The following is a 19,619-nucleotide window of genomic DNA, read 5'->3' as shown; positions in this document are numbered from 1 at the left end:
AATAAGTTTCTTTTCGGTAAGGAATGTTTTCCTTTCTTTTACGCCTGGAGGTTCAAAGTGTTTGCTAAGCTAATAAAAGCAAAATTATTATTTCTGAAAAAACTTACAGTTGCTTTTCCCCTTGATGTTTACTATAAAAGTTTTCCCTGCCGCTAAAGCAATTAATATAGAATTAAAAAGTTCAGTACAAACACTATTCAAAAATAAGAACGAAGAGAGCAAAACAACATTTTACTATACTCACAATCTTCGTCGATAAACCAGAAGGAAATAATATTCAATTCGTTTTAAATATCAAGAACGTGATACGTCATAAATAATTTAACAAATTTTCATTGCTATTAGCAAAATCTGGCTTCGCTAACAAAGTATAAATACTTTGTGATATTATCAACGCATATTCATTTGACAAGAAACTAAATTATAAAAATAACAAGCAAGAACATTACAAGCAAGGCCGGCCATTCAACACCTTACACCATATTGTCTAACAAAATTCTTATTTTTATTAAGGAACACAAAATTATATCTTGACACATTTTTCAAAGGCGTATTTATGGGGAAGCGGGCCCAAAACGCAACCTAATGTAGTACAAGTTTAATTCTTACATAGCGCAGGATCGAAAGGTAGGCGTAGACGGTCCAAATTTTTTAGCCTTCATTTTTGCATGAAATTACTACTAGGGGTCAATTTTCATCACTGTACATTAAAACTTGGACTTTTCTGCTCTACTTTTTAGGGTGGGGTCCAAAAAATAGGCCGGTATGGTCCAAATTTAGTACAGTTAATTTTTTTATGTTAAATCGCTATTATAATATAATTTGCATCATGAAGCATTGATAATTATATCTTTTTGTCGCTTGAACTTCAGTTTTCATTGTATGAGAAGGGGTTAAAAAATTGCCACGGCCTATCCGAAGTTTTCATACCAATTTAGAATGATGAAATACTACCGCTTAGCCAGTTTCGCCGAGAAGTTTTAAAAATTACAATATTTTCCATATAAAAATTTTTCAGAATAAGGCGTTATATGGGTAGTGATCGAAAAAGTAGACCGATCCGAAGCATTTTCAATAGTATTAATCTTTGAGTCAAAGCACGTCACTGTACGAAATTTCATCAAAGTATCTCAAGAATTTCGAGCTGTCGGTTGAACAAAAATTTACATGGAAAGACCTCAGACGGACAGACAGGCTTAGATCAATTCAGAGTACGATACTGAATCGGTCGGTATAATAAGAAGTGGGTCTATCTTAAGCCCTTCTGCTTGTTACATACGTCCGCACTAAATACAATATAATAAGCGTGAACAATTTTGATTACACAACTCTATTTTTTAGGATACGTAAGAGTTATCATGAAAAGCAAGTCCTTATATAAAGAGAAAGTCTAGTATCTAGTTTTTAGGACGGAAGGTGAAAAATAGTAAAATTTTTAGAAAGTAAATTAAATAGCAAATTTAGTCATGTGACGTTTGGGCCATTCTTCAATATGCGGGCTTTCAAAAAAGTATGCCTTTGCATGAAAATAATGGTCAATTTTTGGTTTATGATTACCACAGCGAGTGAACAACTGCATTAGGCGGAATGGTGCAGGCATTGCCTCACTATAATCTTCTTATTTGTATTTCAAAAGCAAATTTGAGTTGCTCTTGTAAATCTCTGCTTTGCTTACTTGTTCAATTTGTTAAGGAAGAGTGCTGCCTGCCTTCCGATTTCTGTTCTTTACAATTTCTTTGTTTCATTTTAAATATTAGGATATATTCAAGAGTGATACTGAAAAGGTTTCAAAAGAGAACTAAGTTTTAAATTATAAATCGTTTGATGAACAATTTGCAAGCCAGCCATATCACAATAACGTACTAATGAATGAAGACTCATCTGCAAGTTATATGCTCTTTTCTTTAATGGCTTTCAAATATGCGTTCAGCCGCTACAGATTTGATATTTTCAAGCATTTAACATTTAAGTCAAAAATAAAAAAAACAAAAAAATAAATAAAATCAAATAGAAAAGGAAATGTGAAACACTAACGAATGTCGAAAGCACTATACATACATTCAAGCTGCGGCGCATGATATATTATATTTTGGATTAACTTAAAGTCAATGCGTATTCCTAAGTCTCTCAAGTACACTTTGATTTAAGTGCGTACAAATTTTTACAACTCCGGAGTATTGCAAAGTAACTAAGTACGAATGTGAATAAAAATAAATAAAAAATTGTTTTAAAAAGTTATAAAAAAAAAAGTAAAAATGCTATAAGCGTTGAATTCTAAAAGAATATTATATAAAATCATTTGAAAGGTAATACACTTTTCGCTTTTTCTGCCATACCAGTGCTAGTGCAAATAAAACTTAACTTTGTGCAAATATATAATAACCGTCAAATTTACTTATTTATATCAAAAATATCATCCATAAAATATACGTGGATATTTTGTACGGTTGCATATGCCATAGTTTATGGGTAACGAGCAAAAATTCCCTCTTTTTATACACATCACCAAAGGATGAGGGGTATGTTCATGTTGGCAAAACGGTTGCCACACCCAGAAGGAAACATTATATATATATTCTTGATCACTATCAAATTCTAAATCGATTTAAGCATGTCCGTCTGTCCGTCTGTGAAATATCTGTTATAAACATTTTCCTGGCAGCAAAAATGAAACAATCGATTTCAAATATTGGAAGTTCTGGCACGTAGGTTGGTGTTAAAAATGATAGAAATCAGTCGAAGGACAAGCCCGCAGCGCTACGTAAAGTGAGAACACCTCTGCTTTTCAAAAGGAATTAAAAATTGGTTATATGCTGACTACTCATAAACTACAGCAGGTAAATGTACAAACATTTGAACGCATATTCCATGGGCGAAAATGGGAAAAATTGACCATGCCTACCCAATATGATAGTATATCATAATTGGATTATTTTTTCAATACCTTTATAACAAGCAGAAACAAGCTTCAAAACCTCATAAAGAGTATAAATTCTTGGTCAGTTGCAAGTCACCTACACAAGTCCGCCTATTCGACTGTTTGCGCAACTCTGTAGTATTTGTGGGAAACATTCTCCCGTTAAAGAAAATGAAGACATCGCCTAAAAATTTGCAAGAGAATTTGGAATTGACCTCAACTTTTCAAAGGAAACGCCTACGACGCCCACATGCTTCTACGCCAAACACTTTTATTTTGAAAATAAGAAAAATCAACTTCGACCGATCCGTGTTATGGAGCATGAGAATTTTCTTCTTTTCCTTCGTTTATATTTTTTGGGGTAAACGCTGATGCATACAAAAAATTCGATCTCGACAGAATTTAATTTTCTTACTTGTTTTTCATTTATTTTTTCTTTTTAGAAAGAACAAAGGTATTCTGAAGTTACGTGGTGTTCTAGGTTTGTTCTTTAGACGATTTAGATAATTTTCAATACCAATCTGCCAGCAGAGGTGCTCCAGAAATGATAAAAAGGGAATTATATAAAAGGAATTTCGTGGAATCAATTATGCTTAGTTAAAGTAGCGTCATAAAGGATTAAAAGTTATCAAGCGAAGCTTGGAACTTCTTTCATAACAAAGACCGGTTAGAAATATAACGGTTTCTATGGAGCTACTGTATTTGACGATCGCAATTCATATCACACCAAGCCATATACATCTATTTTTAAAAAACTTGGAGAAATTTTCTAATAGCGAGAGTGATGTGCCAACTTGCTTTTACTTAGTGCTTTGTAGAGCAAACAAGAACATAGAAAAAGAGATGAAAGGAAATAAGATAGTTCTGCAACGTTTTGTTTAGCTTTTGTTTATTATCGTCGTGATAGTTTTAGGTAACAAATACTTTGTTAGAACGTGGAAATATTAGGACAATTTTAAATAATTTAGAGGAAATTAAATAACTTGTGTTCAAAGCGTTTAATTCAAATCATTGTATAAGAAATTAGTAAACTTTTTAAAAATTCACATAAACATGTAACTTTCAAATTGTAACCTTGAAAACTGGAAAGCAGTTTGAAAAAAGTAAGATAATTATATTCGGTCTTGAACGAATCATTTACGGCCCCCACCTCCATCTTAAAAAAGACTGAAAGAAAAACCCAAAAACCTAATATCCATACTCTATAATATTAGGTGCGTTTGACTGACTTTTTGCCATTTTGGTAGAACCATTATGAAAATTTTCATCGCATGTGTTTTCTAGTTTATGAACAATGGGCAAAAAGCTGAGGTGTTGTTAATTTCTATTGCGCTATGGACGTGTTCTTTTAACGATTTGCTCGCTTGCAATGTGAAGCTGCGCGCAACGACTTCCAATATTTTTTGCCAAATTTCTTAGTTTTGCTTGCATTTTTGCGATCAGGAGCGATTGACAAATAGACGAGTACGTGGACTGACAAACGTATTTGGAACGTTTTTGATGACAAAAGAGGGAAATTTCAATACTTTATAGTATTGAGTGGACGTTACTGACTTTTGCACTTTTGTGCAGATCTTGCAGGCCCATCCATAGAATATAGGCGCGAATTTTTATCATTATATCTGTTACGGTGGATAAATGTTTTTTTTATTTTTAAAAACAGAGGTCATATTAGTGTATATTGTAATACGGACACATCCTATAATCGATTTGAGCCAATTTCAGTAGAATCTTCACTGCATGCATTACACAGATAATCAGCCAAAAGGTAGGTAACATAGACGGGTGGACCTCCTTATTTAAATTGCTGTCGAACTCATTTTTACTTATTCTCATCTATTTTTAATATACTTACTTGCCTTTACTCAGCTACAGTGAAAACCAAAAGCCGACCGAAGAGATTATGTACCGACATTTCCTTCGAGAAGAGAGAAAGAGAGGAAGAAATTTATACTACATCCTTCGTGTGTTCGTACTCGTTCAGATCGATGCTATCATACTTAGCAAATCAGCGGTTCACAAAAATTGAAATTATGGGAAAATGACTCGATGAGTATTCGACCTTGGAACCCACCTCGAACCGACGTCATTCGAAATTTACCCAATAAGTGACAAACAACCGTAGATAAAAGGTGTCTAACAAGTATACTTTAAATGAAGTTGAATTTTACCAAAAACGGAAGGAATTTATTAACACATCTAATATAACACATGTCGCTTTAAATAGTGATAAAGATATTTTTCAGCACTACTTCAAAAGTCAATTTAAAACCAGAGTGAAAATAGTCCACCTTTTAGCAAAAACCAGATATGAGTGACGCACAGTTGGTGTTATTTGAATGTTCTTTTGATCGACTAACTGACAAGACCACATTTAATCAAGTACTTTGGCTTTTTTTGACTGGTTTAGAGTGCTAAGCATCAAAGCTTCATCTTGTGCAAAGATGAATTTACCCTTTCTGCTCCATAAGCTTTTGAAAACTTACTCAACTTACTGAACTGTGCAAATTTTCGATACATTTAAGCTAAGGAGAATATTTACTATGCCTTAGTTCGTTATTTCAACTTTTGAAATTTTCAACGGACGGCCAAGCGGACAAATGAACTAAATGACCTAAATAACTTTTGCAGCCGTATTCTGAGCAACCTCAAACATACGTCATGAAACATAAGGCATTTTTTTTATTTATAATTTACGTGAGTTGAATATCTTTTTCTATAACAAAATTGATATTGGTGTGGTTTGTTGCGACTATTTGTTCGAAATGCCAAAACTGATACAAAGTCAAAAAAACTATAAAAAAAAAATGTATTTTTCTCTTACCAATTATCAGACTAGAATGTACACTTTAAGGTGATCAAGATTAAAAATATGTTACAATATTTTGAACGCATCAACATTTGCAAACCAAATGATGAAAGAAGCAAGCCACGGCGAAAACATAGACACGTATCTAAGTTCAAGGTGAAGGAATCAATGAAAGCTTGTACAATATTTCAATCACTTTAAAAGGTCTTTAAATTTTAGCTCCTTCTTAATGAACAATTCAACATATTTTGCCCTAACCTTTTAAAAGGTTGTTGTTTCTTTTTAAAAAAATTAACAATAAAAAACAAAAAAAAAAAATGAAATTATTTACCTGTTCTTTTTTCTCATCATACACACACTTGTATCTAAAAATATTATTTTGCTATTTTTACTATAACATTTTCTTTGATATACAATAACTAAGAAAAAGACATGACAGTTGAGTTATTTATGGTAGCAAAAAAAAAAAAACAAGAATAGAAAAGCCAGTAAATTGCACAAAAATGCAGTTCAGGAAGTTACTTTGATGTTTACTTTAATGAAATCCTTATTTAAGCTTGTTTTTTTCTTAAGTTGTAGTAAACATTCTAAAGGGCAAACAGGTTTACACGCGTAAAAAATGTAGACTTGTGTGCATCAGTCAGATATAAAATGTCATCAATCAAATTATTTTGTATCGCTTAGCTGATGGCTATAAAAAGTATTATCAATTATTAAGTTTGATTGACTCCAATTTTTTATACCTACCACGAAAGGATGAGAGGTATATTCATTTTGTCAAAACGCTTGCAACGCCCAGAAGCAAGCATCAGAGACTACACAAAGTATATATATTTTTGATGAGCATCAAATTTGGAATCTATGTAAGCATATCTGTCCGGCCGATTGTCCATCTGTCTATCCGTATAATGTCTCCTTGGCGCAAAAAAGAAACTCTTAACTTCATATTTGGCAGAAACATTGGAAGTTCTTGCAAGCAGCTTGGTATTGAGAATGCGCGAAATCGGGCGAAGTAGAAGTTTACTATGCCATGAAAACCGAGAACTCCTCTGCTCTTGCAAACGAACAACAAATTGGTTTTGTGCGCATTATTCATAGTCTATAGCAGATAAATTGACAAATATCTGAACGCTTACTCTATGAGCGAGACACCTGTACAAAAATGAAAAAATTTACCCCGCCTACCCAATACTATAATGTATTAAAATTATAATTAATTATATTATAGAGCTTGAAAATTAAGTTGTTTCTGTTTTTGCTTTTTTTAGGACAACACTGATGGGTATAGAAGATCCGGTCACGACCGAACATAATTTTCTTATTTGTTTTGCTTAAAAGTATGATTAAAAGTATGATTGTTTGTGCAGTCATTAGTGCCATTGTAAAGCATTGAATAGTTATTTAATTCTTATTCAGTCGAAGTGCCTGTCATCTTTCGATTCCTTTATATTTGCCTAGTATGTTTGTGGCAAGTAGAAACATGCATCGGAGGTTGCAAAAAGGACACATATTCTGGATCATCAAAAATTTGTGAAAGTACGCGGTGATCCAAAGAATTTTATGAACCCCTGACATTACAAAACGTTTGCACGTGACCTTGGTCGGACCAATACTTGAAAATGCCTTCCTTGTGTGGTCTATGATAATTGGATTGAATCCGTTCAAAAGCTTTTTGCCCTTAGGAATGTGGAGTGATGACTTGTTTAGCTCTTCACCTCCTCATAGCAGCAAATTGCTTTCGTTGGCCTTAACGTTCCTTAAAAAGCGCAGCATTGTCAATGTCGGTTCTTTAAATTCTATCGAATTAAGTTTTCTTTATGTGCCCTTTTGGCCTATTTCGTATCTAAATTAACTTCTACGAACGATTTCGTTTCCCATTATCGTTCGCAAGCTTTTGCATGTTTACAACAACTTGGGGATTCCCTCCAAGGTCCCAATGGGGTCTGCTGCGGGTGCATCGCTAGATGTATGGATGCTTTTTTTTTGTTTTTTTATACACGAATTTCATTTTGTTATGTTCTTCTTTACATTTCTTTATCTTAATAAGACTCCTTGTAGGATATAAGTATAGTTTTCATTTTTTTTTATTTTATCAATCACTCAGGGGTGTTCCCCGTTCATGACCGGTGAGAAGTGGGAAAAGAGAAAGAAAGGAATAGGAAGGTGGTGGCCACAGCCTAGTGCATTTGTGCCCAGTCGATAAGTGTTAGGCCTTTCCTGAATGAGCACTGCCTATACTTACAATCAAAGTATATTCAAATATAAAGGCTAAGAAAATGATTTTGAATCGATCGGTATTAATAAAGTTGGCTCCATGTCAAATTCCTCTGGGCGTTCGCGCAACTTTATATAATACACCCAAGCACCAAAACCTTGTCGGATATAAAAATAGAAGAAAAATAAGTGTAATATTGCTGGGAGATACATCAAATTCTTTCGCAAAAGATTCTTTTAAAATTAAGGTACATTGGCTTATTGACGGCAGGCAAATTTTTTAACTTTTGGATGGGTATTTTAATAACTTAATCAAAAACGTGCTGTTGTTTCGTTTGCCAACGTTTTCGTTTACGAACCAAATTTCCATACGAGAAAATGACATATAAATGACAGTAGACAAGAGAACGTCTTGTTTAATAACCAATCAGATAATTTCATTATAAACTACGCCATATGTAGAACAGGGTATATTAAATTTATGTAACAGTATATAAAACATGAAAGGGAACGTTTTATGCAAAAACCGTATGTTTGCAAAGCAAAAAGAATCAGCTTTCAAGATGGTCCTTGAAGAGTAAACCTATATATAAAAAAAAAGTATTTACGGCGAAACTAGATGAACAAAAATTTTATTAACTTTACCAAATTTAGAATATATCGATTCAGATTTTCGTATCCACACAAGGCTTCCCGTAAAACATAAGCAGTTGTGGGGAAGTATGACTTCTTTTTTTTTTTTTTGAAGATAAAAACGATTAAAGCATTAGGCAAAGTAGCATAGAAAATTTAATGGCTGACTTTGTCATAGAGCTTTTATTATTTTTTATTCCCCATATTGGGATAAAGTACTAAGAAAATGAATAGCAAATCTAATGTATATTCACTTACTGCCCCAAAAACGGCAAAGCGAAACACAACATGAATCACACATCAAGTGCCACGAAAAACCCACAGACTGATGTTTTCACTCCTTTGATAGCGATTGAAAAAACTGCAAAAGCATTTTTCTTCAAAATTTTATGCAAAAACTTGCTTACACAACACAAATAACTAAAACTTTAAAAGCAAAAGAATAAAAAAAAAGCATCGAGGTTCATAAATATTTTAGAACACTTAAATAGTTACCGCCAGGGCGAGAATGAGTGGTACATTAAACGTGATATACTAAAGCTACTCTCATTGCTTGAAATGTTTATTTAAGCAAAAAACGGAATATATTGAACTAACATATATTCTGCACGTACAGAGCATGCAAAATTTCTTTATTTACAAAAAATTATAGAATAATAGATATTTTTTATACTCTCTACCCTTTGTCGTATAGGATATATTAAGTTTGTGCGAGTGTATGTAACGCGAAAAAGTGTTTAAGGTAAACTCATGCTTTATGATGCTAACCGATTTGGAATCGTTTTCTAAATTAGTTTAAGCCGGTCTGTCTTTCATCCATAGCGACGTGGCGTATTCCGTCTAAGAGTCGTTATTTTCAAAAAAATTTTGATGCAATCATTTTACGTCCATTAACCATATAAAGACTTGATTTGAAAATCAAAAGATGCCTGAAAAGTAGTATTTTGGTATATTAAGTTCAAATCGAAACTTTAAATCGGATGAACCTCATTTTTGGTCCAAATAGTCATTTGATATAAAAATTAAGTTGAATAAGTTTGTACCGTATAAATTTATTTATTGGACCTCAGCCGATATAAAAGATTCTTTTGCTACATTTCAAGTTGCGGCATTTTATCACGCGAAAATCATTTTAAACGATGTAGGGTAGAGTGTTTAACAGTGATTATAATGTTTCGACTTGTTTTATGTGACTTTTAAAAAATTAAAGTGAAAACATCATGCGATGCTGCTGCCTAAATGTCGAAAAAGATAGATATTACAGATTACATTAGCAGAATAAGGCTACGTATGATATAAAATTTTTTCCACAACCACGTTTGTTATTGTGTTTGTAATATTCATAAGCAAAAATCTCCTAAAATTATTATTGGAAAAAGTAAAAGATTTCTCGTTTCAAGTCGCTTGTTTACTTGCGGAAGTTATAATCAACCTATGTCGATTATTACATACATTACGTCACTTTTCCCTTTTTACAATTTTTTATCTATTTCCGCTATAAACTTTACGACTTGTTGTCCCCGCTCACTTTTAATGAGAAAACCAGTGAGGGGAAAGTTCCGGAGGGTAAGCCTATGTAGCTCATCTGGTCCTGATATGTTTGTAAATCAAATGACTACTTTGTGTGTTTGTGTTGTTTTCGTTTTTTCACGAGGAAGCTTCGAAAGATACTGCTGGTTCGTGCTAGCAGCATGCACGATTGGCCATCCATGGCGCCTACGTGCTAAAACTACCTTCCACACACACTTCATCTACCAGCACGGGACCACCTTTAGGTATTACTTCGCGGTGCCTGTGATGGAACCTCAGTGCAATGCACTATAGACACTCTGCTCTCTATCCACTGCCTTTCTGGAAATCGCCTTATACGAGTACCATATAGAACTCATTCTTAGCTACTGTTCGCTAATCCATCGCTCTCTCCCCCCGCCTCGTTACTTTAAATCGTCAGAAACACTGCATTTGTAGATCTACCGTAGTAGTTCGATCCTAGAGTACGTAGATATAATGTTGTTACGAAGTTATGGATACTACGTCGACCTTCAACGTGAGCCCGTTCAACATTTAGTCTTACAGTTACGTTTGCGCGGCTAAGGTTGAGATCCTTTGGTGTCCTCACCTCTTTGGATAATAGATTGAAGCTTATTGATTCACTGTTTACTCAGAGAGGGCACAAAATGTTGGGCATGATAGCTATTATTAAATTAATTAATGGCAACCATTTTCCCCAGCGTGTATCCTTTAATATTTCTTCTAGAGTGTTTAGGCATTGCATTGCTTTGAGACTGTCCTACTGCCGCATACGTTACGATCGTTCTTTGACTTTATGCATTACAACATCTCCAGCCTCTTCTTTTTATTCTTTCAATACGATAAAAAACGCTATATTGCTTCAGTAATGACAAACTTGCTGGCCTTTTTTTTTATTTTTGTAAAGCATAGCGACTATGTTTTTCTTAATAATACCAGCGATATACTCATATCAAATAAAATAACATGAAGAGTAGAATGCGAAAAGCATATTACTGGGTACTCTAGATTTTTCCTCTGCCGAATATAATTTTCTTACTTGTTTTTCTTTTCCTCTCGTTTAATTTAGTGTAAGCTTTAATTCTCTTTTGCATAATATTATTACATTGACTACATTGTATAGTAATCATAAGTTGTATTTTAAAAGATTTTATATTCCCCTTGAATTTTGCTATTGGTTGGTCATTTTCTCTAACCAAAACGAGTTAAAAACAATTTAACGTGACATTGCTATCCAAATATTCACTTGAAGCGTTAAACTTAATTTTCGTTTTCATTTTGCTAGTGATGAATAGAGAAAAGCAATTTAGCATTAAGGAGAGTTGTGTAAGAGTAAGTGAACTCTTCCTACTTCACTTAATAAATACGTACATAGCTATGACGTAGACCAGGAATTTTTGCACTGATTGGTACAACGACTCACTCACATCAGGGTAGTGAGTAAACAAACGTCTTGCATGCCAAGTTTTCAATTTTTTCGATGTTTTTGAAAATTTTTGCACGGATTCAAGGACTTGACTTTGTAACGTTCATGAATATATCCGCAACCGTTTGTGTAAACAACATAATAAAATTAACAAAGTGCTCTTTAAGACCAAGTTTATGTAAAAGATTTCATCGTAAATGCGTTTGTTGATGGATGTCTAAGAATAAATTTAAAGTACATGCAGCCTCCATGTTTGCTTTTCCTTTAAAATTTTATTACTTTTCGCATTTCAATTTTTTTTTTTTTTTTTATTCGCTCGAGAGTAAACGACAACTTGACCGAGTGAAAAATATTTTCTTATATAAAATTACTTTCTATTTTGATTTTCATTTTTTATTTTATGCATAAAATTAATTTGAATAAGTTTTCTCATAAATATTTACTAAAAAGAAATTTCTTACCAGAGAAAAACAAAACTTGCAAAAAATTTGTCAAACAACAGAATATCCAATGGTCTTCATTGCACGGTATGCTTACTTTACCACACAATTTCAAAGAAACATAAAACTGATTTGAGAGAATGTATAAAAAGCAAATCTATTCTAATCAATTGCACAAAACCCAAAGTACTGTGGGCGATAATATTAAAACCGAAACAAAATAGGTTTTTAGGTTAATTTTCATATTTTTACTGTATCTGTGTAAACTATGTCTCAAGTACTATAGATATACCAAACGATTCGACACATTCCAACTCCAATCTACCGTTACTTTTCTTCTTTTGCATAACAAGCGGTCAAGGAATTTTTCGAAAGTTTGGAAAGTTTTACAGCTTCCTTTGAAATGTCGTTTCCATTGTTATTTCCGTTTCACCTTTTATTATAAACTTTTTTAAATTATATTAATTTTTCTTTTAAATGAATTTTAAAGGAAAATATTTACAAAAGAAATTCAACATAAAAATATAAAATAAGTAAGTAATAATCGTAAATAGTTAACTGTGTGCCTTCAAGCGAAATGTATTCAAAGTCTATGAACTGTTAAAATGAAACAAGTTAAAACACTATAGATAAACAAAGCCGGCTTTTTGAAAACCCTGCATCATTACATTCGCTATAGGAATTGCATTAGAATTAGGAATTTTAAAAAGTCTTATGTTGCGGGCGTCCCAAAACGGCGCAATCTAAATTTAATATTGTTTGTTTTTGTTATTATTCCTCGCCAATTTCATTGTAAGATGCCAGATTCGCTTGCGTAGCCGAGTAAATAAGAATCGTGACTACCAAGCCAGTGTTCGTTGGTTCAAATGCGTTAAAGGTTTCTTCGGTCGCAGCTGTAGTAGTGAGTGCTCAGTGGGTAAAAGCATCACACTTACCATTTGGGCACGCATCCACTAGCCTGCAATCACCGCTTGCCTATTTTTTCTCCTTCCTCCATTCTTTCTCACGATCACCGTATAACACATATAGAAAAAAATACCCTGAGTCATTTGGACATGTTAAAAAAGAAAAAAAAACCATTAGACCATATAATGCCTTTCGAAGTAGGAAGACCGGCCATGGAAATACTCCGATTTAATCTGATTTGAAAAAACTTCCTCAAGTAAGCAAATAATTTGTCATTGTACCTTTTAGACAGATGGACAGATGAACGTGCCTAGAACGATCCTAGTTTCATATTAATAGACAATATGTTGACTTTATACGGTTTCTGAAGCTTCTCTCTTCTTCTGGGTGCTGCAATCGTTTTGAGGAAGGAATGAAATTTAAATATGCTATAATAGTAAGTACGCGGGGACGATTTTTTCCCAGTGCTGCAGAGTACACCCATAGAATATGAATGAAAATTATTGTCGTTATATCTTGTTGCGTTATATTTTTCTGCGAACAGAACTTTTGCCTTTGAAAACATAGATGGTTTCAGGTTACATTGTACTGTGAACGTGCCCTTTGACTGATTTGACTCAATTTCAATACTAATCTGAGCGCAAGAATCTCCAATCTCTATGCCTAATTTGAAGCCGAAAGAGGCACTTCTGAGACTAAAAGAATTTTTACCACAGAGATTGAACAGACAGACAGGCGCACATGGCTAAATCGATTCAGAATTTGATGATGATCAAGAATATATACACCTTGTGGGAGGTCTAAAGCTTGCTTCGTAGTATTGTGAACGTTTCGACAAAATGAATACAATCCTCGTTCTTCAGTGAAAGATATAAAAACTAATGCATCGTACATGTGTTTAATTGAGAGGAGAACAACAAGTGTTTTGCTGAAATTGATACACAAATGGTAAGTAATTTGTCAGAGTACGAATTTTCTGTATATATATAGAACGTTTTTCTTCGATTCCCAGTTTCGTAAGTCATGAATAATTTAGGCAAGGATTAAGCGTCCTCTCGTTTGCTCTTCGCTGAATCTTTCGAAACAATAATCAAACGCTGAAGTAAAGAAAGTACAAGAAGCGAAAGTTAATCTTTCGAAAGTTAGATTTTCATATTGAATTCGAATTTGAGATCGGCCTAAACTTCTTTCAATGCATCCTGTGTGCTATCTCCAATAGACACAAAAATTCTTGTTAAAAAGTTTTGAAGACCCAATGAAGTATATTGATCGATCACGATACAATTTTTATGTTTTGGAACACGTTATTCTGGTTTTCTCCACAAAGCGACCGCTGTATTCTTGTATACTACAGGTTTATTTGTAGCGACAAGATTCGTCCCGGATTATTATTCGCAAAACAATAAAGCCAAAAGGGCAAAATGACTCTAAAAACTTTCCACATTCTATCAATTGCTTCCACTTAATGTGGGAAATTTTTTTGAGTCGCTAATAGTTGTACGTGTCTTCTATAATAAATTTACTTCTGCGTAAGTGAGCGTATTTCACAAGTAAAGTAACGTTTTTTTTTTTCTTATTTTACATATTCGCCTGTTATCGTTATGGTACATTCTTAAATTCGAAATTACATAATATAATAAAACGACATATAAGTCAATAACAAAGAGCTTACACAAACACAACAATACTTTGCTTAACTTACACCTAAAGTATAACAATTTAATTCAAAACAACATATACAAATTAACACCAAAAACAAGCAGAGTAAGTTTTTAGTGTAATTTTGTATTTCATAGATTAATTATTTTCAACGGCGAAAGAGTATTTACAAAATCTCAAGAAAACACCAATAGAGTAAGTTTTTTGTGTAATTTTGTATTTGACAGGTCAGTTATTTTCAAGGGGCCAAAGAGTATTTACAAAATCACAAGAAAACACCAATAGAGTAAATTTTTAGTGTAATTTTGTATTTCGGCAATTATTTATAGCAATGTTTAATTAAATTTATGAGAAAAGTTTTAAACCATAAAAATCAACCGCAACATGGATTTGTTCAAAGTAAAGGAAATCAATAAATCTTACTTAAGCATTACAAATGTAATTACAACAAATTTTAGAAAAACTAAGCAAACAGCCCAAAGTAAATTATTAAAAAGTGGTAAAATAAATCTACATATACGCCGGAGAATAATTTCCTTTGTTAACAAAAAAAAAAAACAAAGTCAGCCACAGATATAAACGTTGCAATGTTTTTCTAAAATTTTTCCCTTACATTTTTTTTTTAATATAAAAAAAAGAACGAAAATCTGAAGAATTTTCTTTCTTTAATGTTAAAAAGACTTCTTAAGAATTTCTGTAAAAAAGTAAAAAAGAATTTAAGAGAACATTTTTAAATCTAATTACCTTAAAAGAAGCCAGCTTCCCTACAATTTCTCAAAAAAAAAACATTTTAAGTACACATAAGATCATCAAATATTTAACATTTAATGAATACTGATTACATCGACAACATTCAACATATAACAAATAAATTGAAAGTTTTAAAATTTAAAACAACATTCCGATCCAAATATAAAAATTAAAATTTTCACAACCGCTCTGATTGTTTTTAAATTTGCAACACAATTCCATTCGGGAAATCATTACCTAACAATAAGAAATCCAACAAATGGGCCTCATAATCGGAATCAGTTGTTTGACATATTACCGCAGCATTAAGCGAAGAATGATGGGAGTATGGAGGTATTAAGTACGTCAAAATATGATATTTATTATTGGTATTATGGGAAGACGGGTATCTTCGTATTACGTTGGAGCTTTCCAAGCGTATTGTTTCAATAGCACAAACAATCCGCTTAATATTGCTTGCGACATCGTTCAATAAAGTTTCCTGAAAATCTCGTGGTCGCTAGTCACACAGTCGCTACAGTGGCCACGTATTGACGGGAGTGTCGCTTAGTGTTGGCTTGGTTTTCTAATTTTTGTTGTTTTCCAAAAGCATTGACAAAGTAATTAGAGTTAATGGCACATTTACAGGCTGTCCGGATACATTTGAACCTCAGGTAACTAGGGTGTGATTGACGAAATATAAAGCCAAAATTGCTGATATGGCGCTTGGTAATAATTCCGTTGATTCTGAATATTATTATGATTATTATAGATTCCTGTCTTTTGAGGAATTTCCCGATTTAGTACCAAGTCTAGTAAACGTGTAGTAGTGTCCGTTGACGTAATGTTCAAAATTCTTGTCCCATTTTCATTACAAAAGACCATTACATGTGCAGAAAATTGATGATATTGATATTAACGGGAAATCATCATAAGCTTCGTGGATTTCATCAATTGTGGCACCATTTCGATCCCGAGGTACTAATATCCCACGTATTTCATAATCAATACCACGATATTATTCCCTTACATGCAAGAAATCATAGCAACTAATTGCCATGATACTCGTTCATTACCTAACGCCCGGTCAGTCGTCTAGTCGTCATTCGTTTTTTTGTTTTGTCATTTATCTGTTTAGTAATTGGTTAATAAAACCTAGCCACTTACAGTGCAGAACCAGGCCTGCTGCTTTTTAATTATATTAAATGAATATACGAACAATTAATTAGAGTAAAGAGTAAATTATTACTATTTTGATTCCATCGACCATATCAGAAAAGGAGAATGAAAGATAATAATCGTGAGTGTTTTTCCAAATGCAACATAAAAGGGATTAAATAATTCACCGGTAAAAGTATAGAACGGTAATTTAATAAACTTCGCCACAGGCTGTAAGAGTTTAAAATCAACACCACGGTGATAAGATTTCTCCGCTTACCAACAAACAAAAACACAGGCAAAGACGGAAAGAGCAGATCTACGTTTATTCAAAATCGGAAAATTTCAAACCGGTTAACATATGAAATGCAATTGGAGCTCCCTATCATAACCTATCTAAGACGAAGTTAAGCAACTGTCTCTTGCCAGACTCAATTAAATCAATTTTGCAACGCATCATTGGCGTATATTATAAGCTGACGAAGACAATGAAGAGACTTTTTGTTAAGCAAGAATCACGAGTTTTCAAGCTGCTGTAATATAATCTATAGTCAGTAGAGATGAGCTTCTACGAAATAAAAATTTCTCAATAACGTAACTTGTTTTATCCATGAAAATTCATGTCAACGTTAACTAAGTTGCACAAATTTTTTAATTATTTCCCTTATTATTATGATTATGTATTTTATCAAATTTCATTGCATTCATACAAACACTCTCGCAACAAACTAATCTCCTAAAGGATGACGTTTACAGTACCAAAGTAAAAGAAATTCACCTCTAACAATTATTTTCACTCACTACTAAAGTCATTAACATGTTAAATAACAGCTTTTGCATTTAGGCGCCAAAATTTTCTTTTACAGAGACTTTTAGATGAAAAGAGAATTTCTTTCTATCCATACTCTCTCAAATTTTCATTCAATATATTATTACTGGTTAGGTGACCAACTGACTTTTAGTAAAATTTTTTCATAATTTAATTATCGTTAAGTTGGTGAAGAAACTAAATTCAAATTAATATTGAAAATAACATTTTATTTTATTTATTTATTTTATTTAACAAAATTTTGAATATTTTTTTAATTGATTTTAAAATTAATGAAAATACTTACACATAAGCATATAGCCAGAGTAACTCTCACATCGTAGAAATTTATTAAATTAAAAGGAAAATATTTATTTCCCATCCAAAGTGTATTGTCGCTTATTTTTTTGGACCATATGTTAAGTATTTGCAAAGTGCTCCAAAAAATAATTCTCTTACCGGCTACCTAAGGTAAACAAACGTTAATTTCAACATTTCTAACGCAACCCTCACAAGTGCGCTTACGAAGACTTATAAAGCTCAAATATTCTTGACTTTAATGCTGCCACACCTTCAGCACCTTTACCAATGCAAGTCTGTCCAAACCTTTTTCTGGACTCTTTAACTGGAATTTAAGCTACAAAGCCTAAACTTGCCATTTGCTTAAGTTGACAATATTTTATAAAAACATAACTAAAACGACTTATTGAATAAATGTTGTATCCAATTCTCATCTTATAGTAAATATTGAAAAAACGTTGACATATATTCTTTTCGAGACTATGTCAATATTCAGTAGAGGAAGCAAGTCAAAACACAACAATCGGGCAACGATAATTTTTCATTTTTTTTTTTTGATAATACATTAACAATTATACCTTGTTTTCATGTAAAGGTGTTTGTATGGGAAGGGATCCATAATACAAACTGATATGCTTCAAATTTAACGCGGAGTAAATTCCTTTAGTACAGATCCTAATTTCCGCAGTCTCAGAATTTTCCTTCGGAACTGAAACCTTAAAGAAAGATATTGCTCAAGTTCTTGGAGATAAATCAAATATACTAATACAACGAAGATTAACAGGTGGGGCTTTTACAGCAATGCCAATTTTCATATTATCACGAGAGGTATCCGGTGCCAGTCCGAATGCAAATATTGCTTTCCAAGGCTGAGCTGTTGTCAAAGAGACAACATTCGCATTAGAAATGTTATTGTTGGAAAAGTTAGGAAGCAAGACTTGAGAATTTTGAGACGGAGATAAATAGAGGAAGTGTCTCGGCTTGATTTTGAAACTTAGTGCTCTGCAGTTGGACCATACGATGTATGTGAAGAGGAGAATTTATTATTTTCGTTTAATTGAGGATTCGATTTTATATTTTTTTGAGGATTGGGCTGAATGCGACCCGCTTGCCTCATTAGCGTAATTGGTTCCAGAAAACCTGTTCAACTCTTTAGTCTTATCAACTAAGCTTTCGATGGGAGAACTATTGATGTCCTTTGAAGGCAAGCACAGAGCACTTTATACCTTTACATCATGTCATAAATTTAAAAACCAACAAGCCATAAATTTATTGAAAAAATCGATTCAACACAAAATCTTAATCTTCAAAAATGGCTACGTCGGCTTGCCACTAAAATCATGCGATATAACTCTATTGGACCTTTTGCTTTGCGATTATGTTCAAGCATTGACTCACTCCAACAACACACGAGTTCTCAAAGACCTTACTCGCCAAGATCATCCATATTATTGTTGAAAACCTGATGTATTTGGAAAAGATGCACAAATTTGTCTTATGTTGATGGATGTTACAACCATTTCCAATAATAATAAATATTGCAACAACGTCCATAGACGGGTTGATATCACGATTAACGAGGTCATGAAATCTTTCAACTTTTATGAACGTTCATATGTACATCACAATGCAGCGATAGCTGTCTTTAAGGGAGAGTAAAAATCAGTAAAAACCAGTGAACCATTAAATATATGCGAGTAAATTTAGGTATGTCCTGAAGTTTGCACAATGTTTTTATCGCACTTTAGCCCGAAGTCTCTTTTTTGATTTGTAACTTTCATCAATGGCAATAATCGTCTTACTTCCAAGTTGAGGAGTAAATCCCCTAAGAGCCGAACAACAGCTGCCTTTCGAATGACCAGCTGAGAACAATTTGCCACTTACTACATTAGCATTGCTCACATTGTGTTTATTTATTGCTGCACATATGCGAAACCGAATACGTATCCATTAGTGCTAATCTCTCGTTTCTAGATTGCTGAATAAATCCCATTGGGGGTAACCAATGGCGAAGGGCAGAACATCTTTACGTGATGCGAAGCAAGTATAGCAAAACTTCACTTAAGACCACATGGTTGAAAGCCACATTT

The 19,619-nt window shown here is 33.0% G+C and overlaps 1 protein-coding gene across 1 annotated transcript in view; it reads left to right on the top strand.

The window, feature by feature from the left end:
* The window catches only part of LOC119632805, a 35,665-nt gene extending 17,263 nt beyond the window's left edge, over positions 1-18,402 (top strand). The window contains exon 7 of the mRNA XM_038025921.1: positions 18,253-18,402. Within this exon, the coding sequence (XP_037881849.1) occupies positions 18,253-18,402 (150 nt within the window). The remainder of the gene's footprint in view (positions 1-18,252) is intronic.
* The last annotated feature ends 1,217 nt before the right edge of the window (positions 18,403-19,619 follow it).

This window comes from Glossina fuscipes, unplaced genomic scaffold (assembly GCF_014805625.2).
Source record: "Glossina fuscipes isolate IAEA_lab_2018 unplaced genomic scaffold, Yale_Gfus_2 2, whole genome shotgun sequence".
NCBI classification, from domain to species: domain Eukaryota; kingdom Metazoa; phylum Arthropoda; class Insecta; order Diptera; family Glossinidae; genus Glossina; species Glossina fuscipes.
The sequence above is the reverse complement of the archived record's forward strand: the minus strand, read 5'-3'. Positions and strand labels throughout refer to the sequence as shown.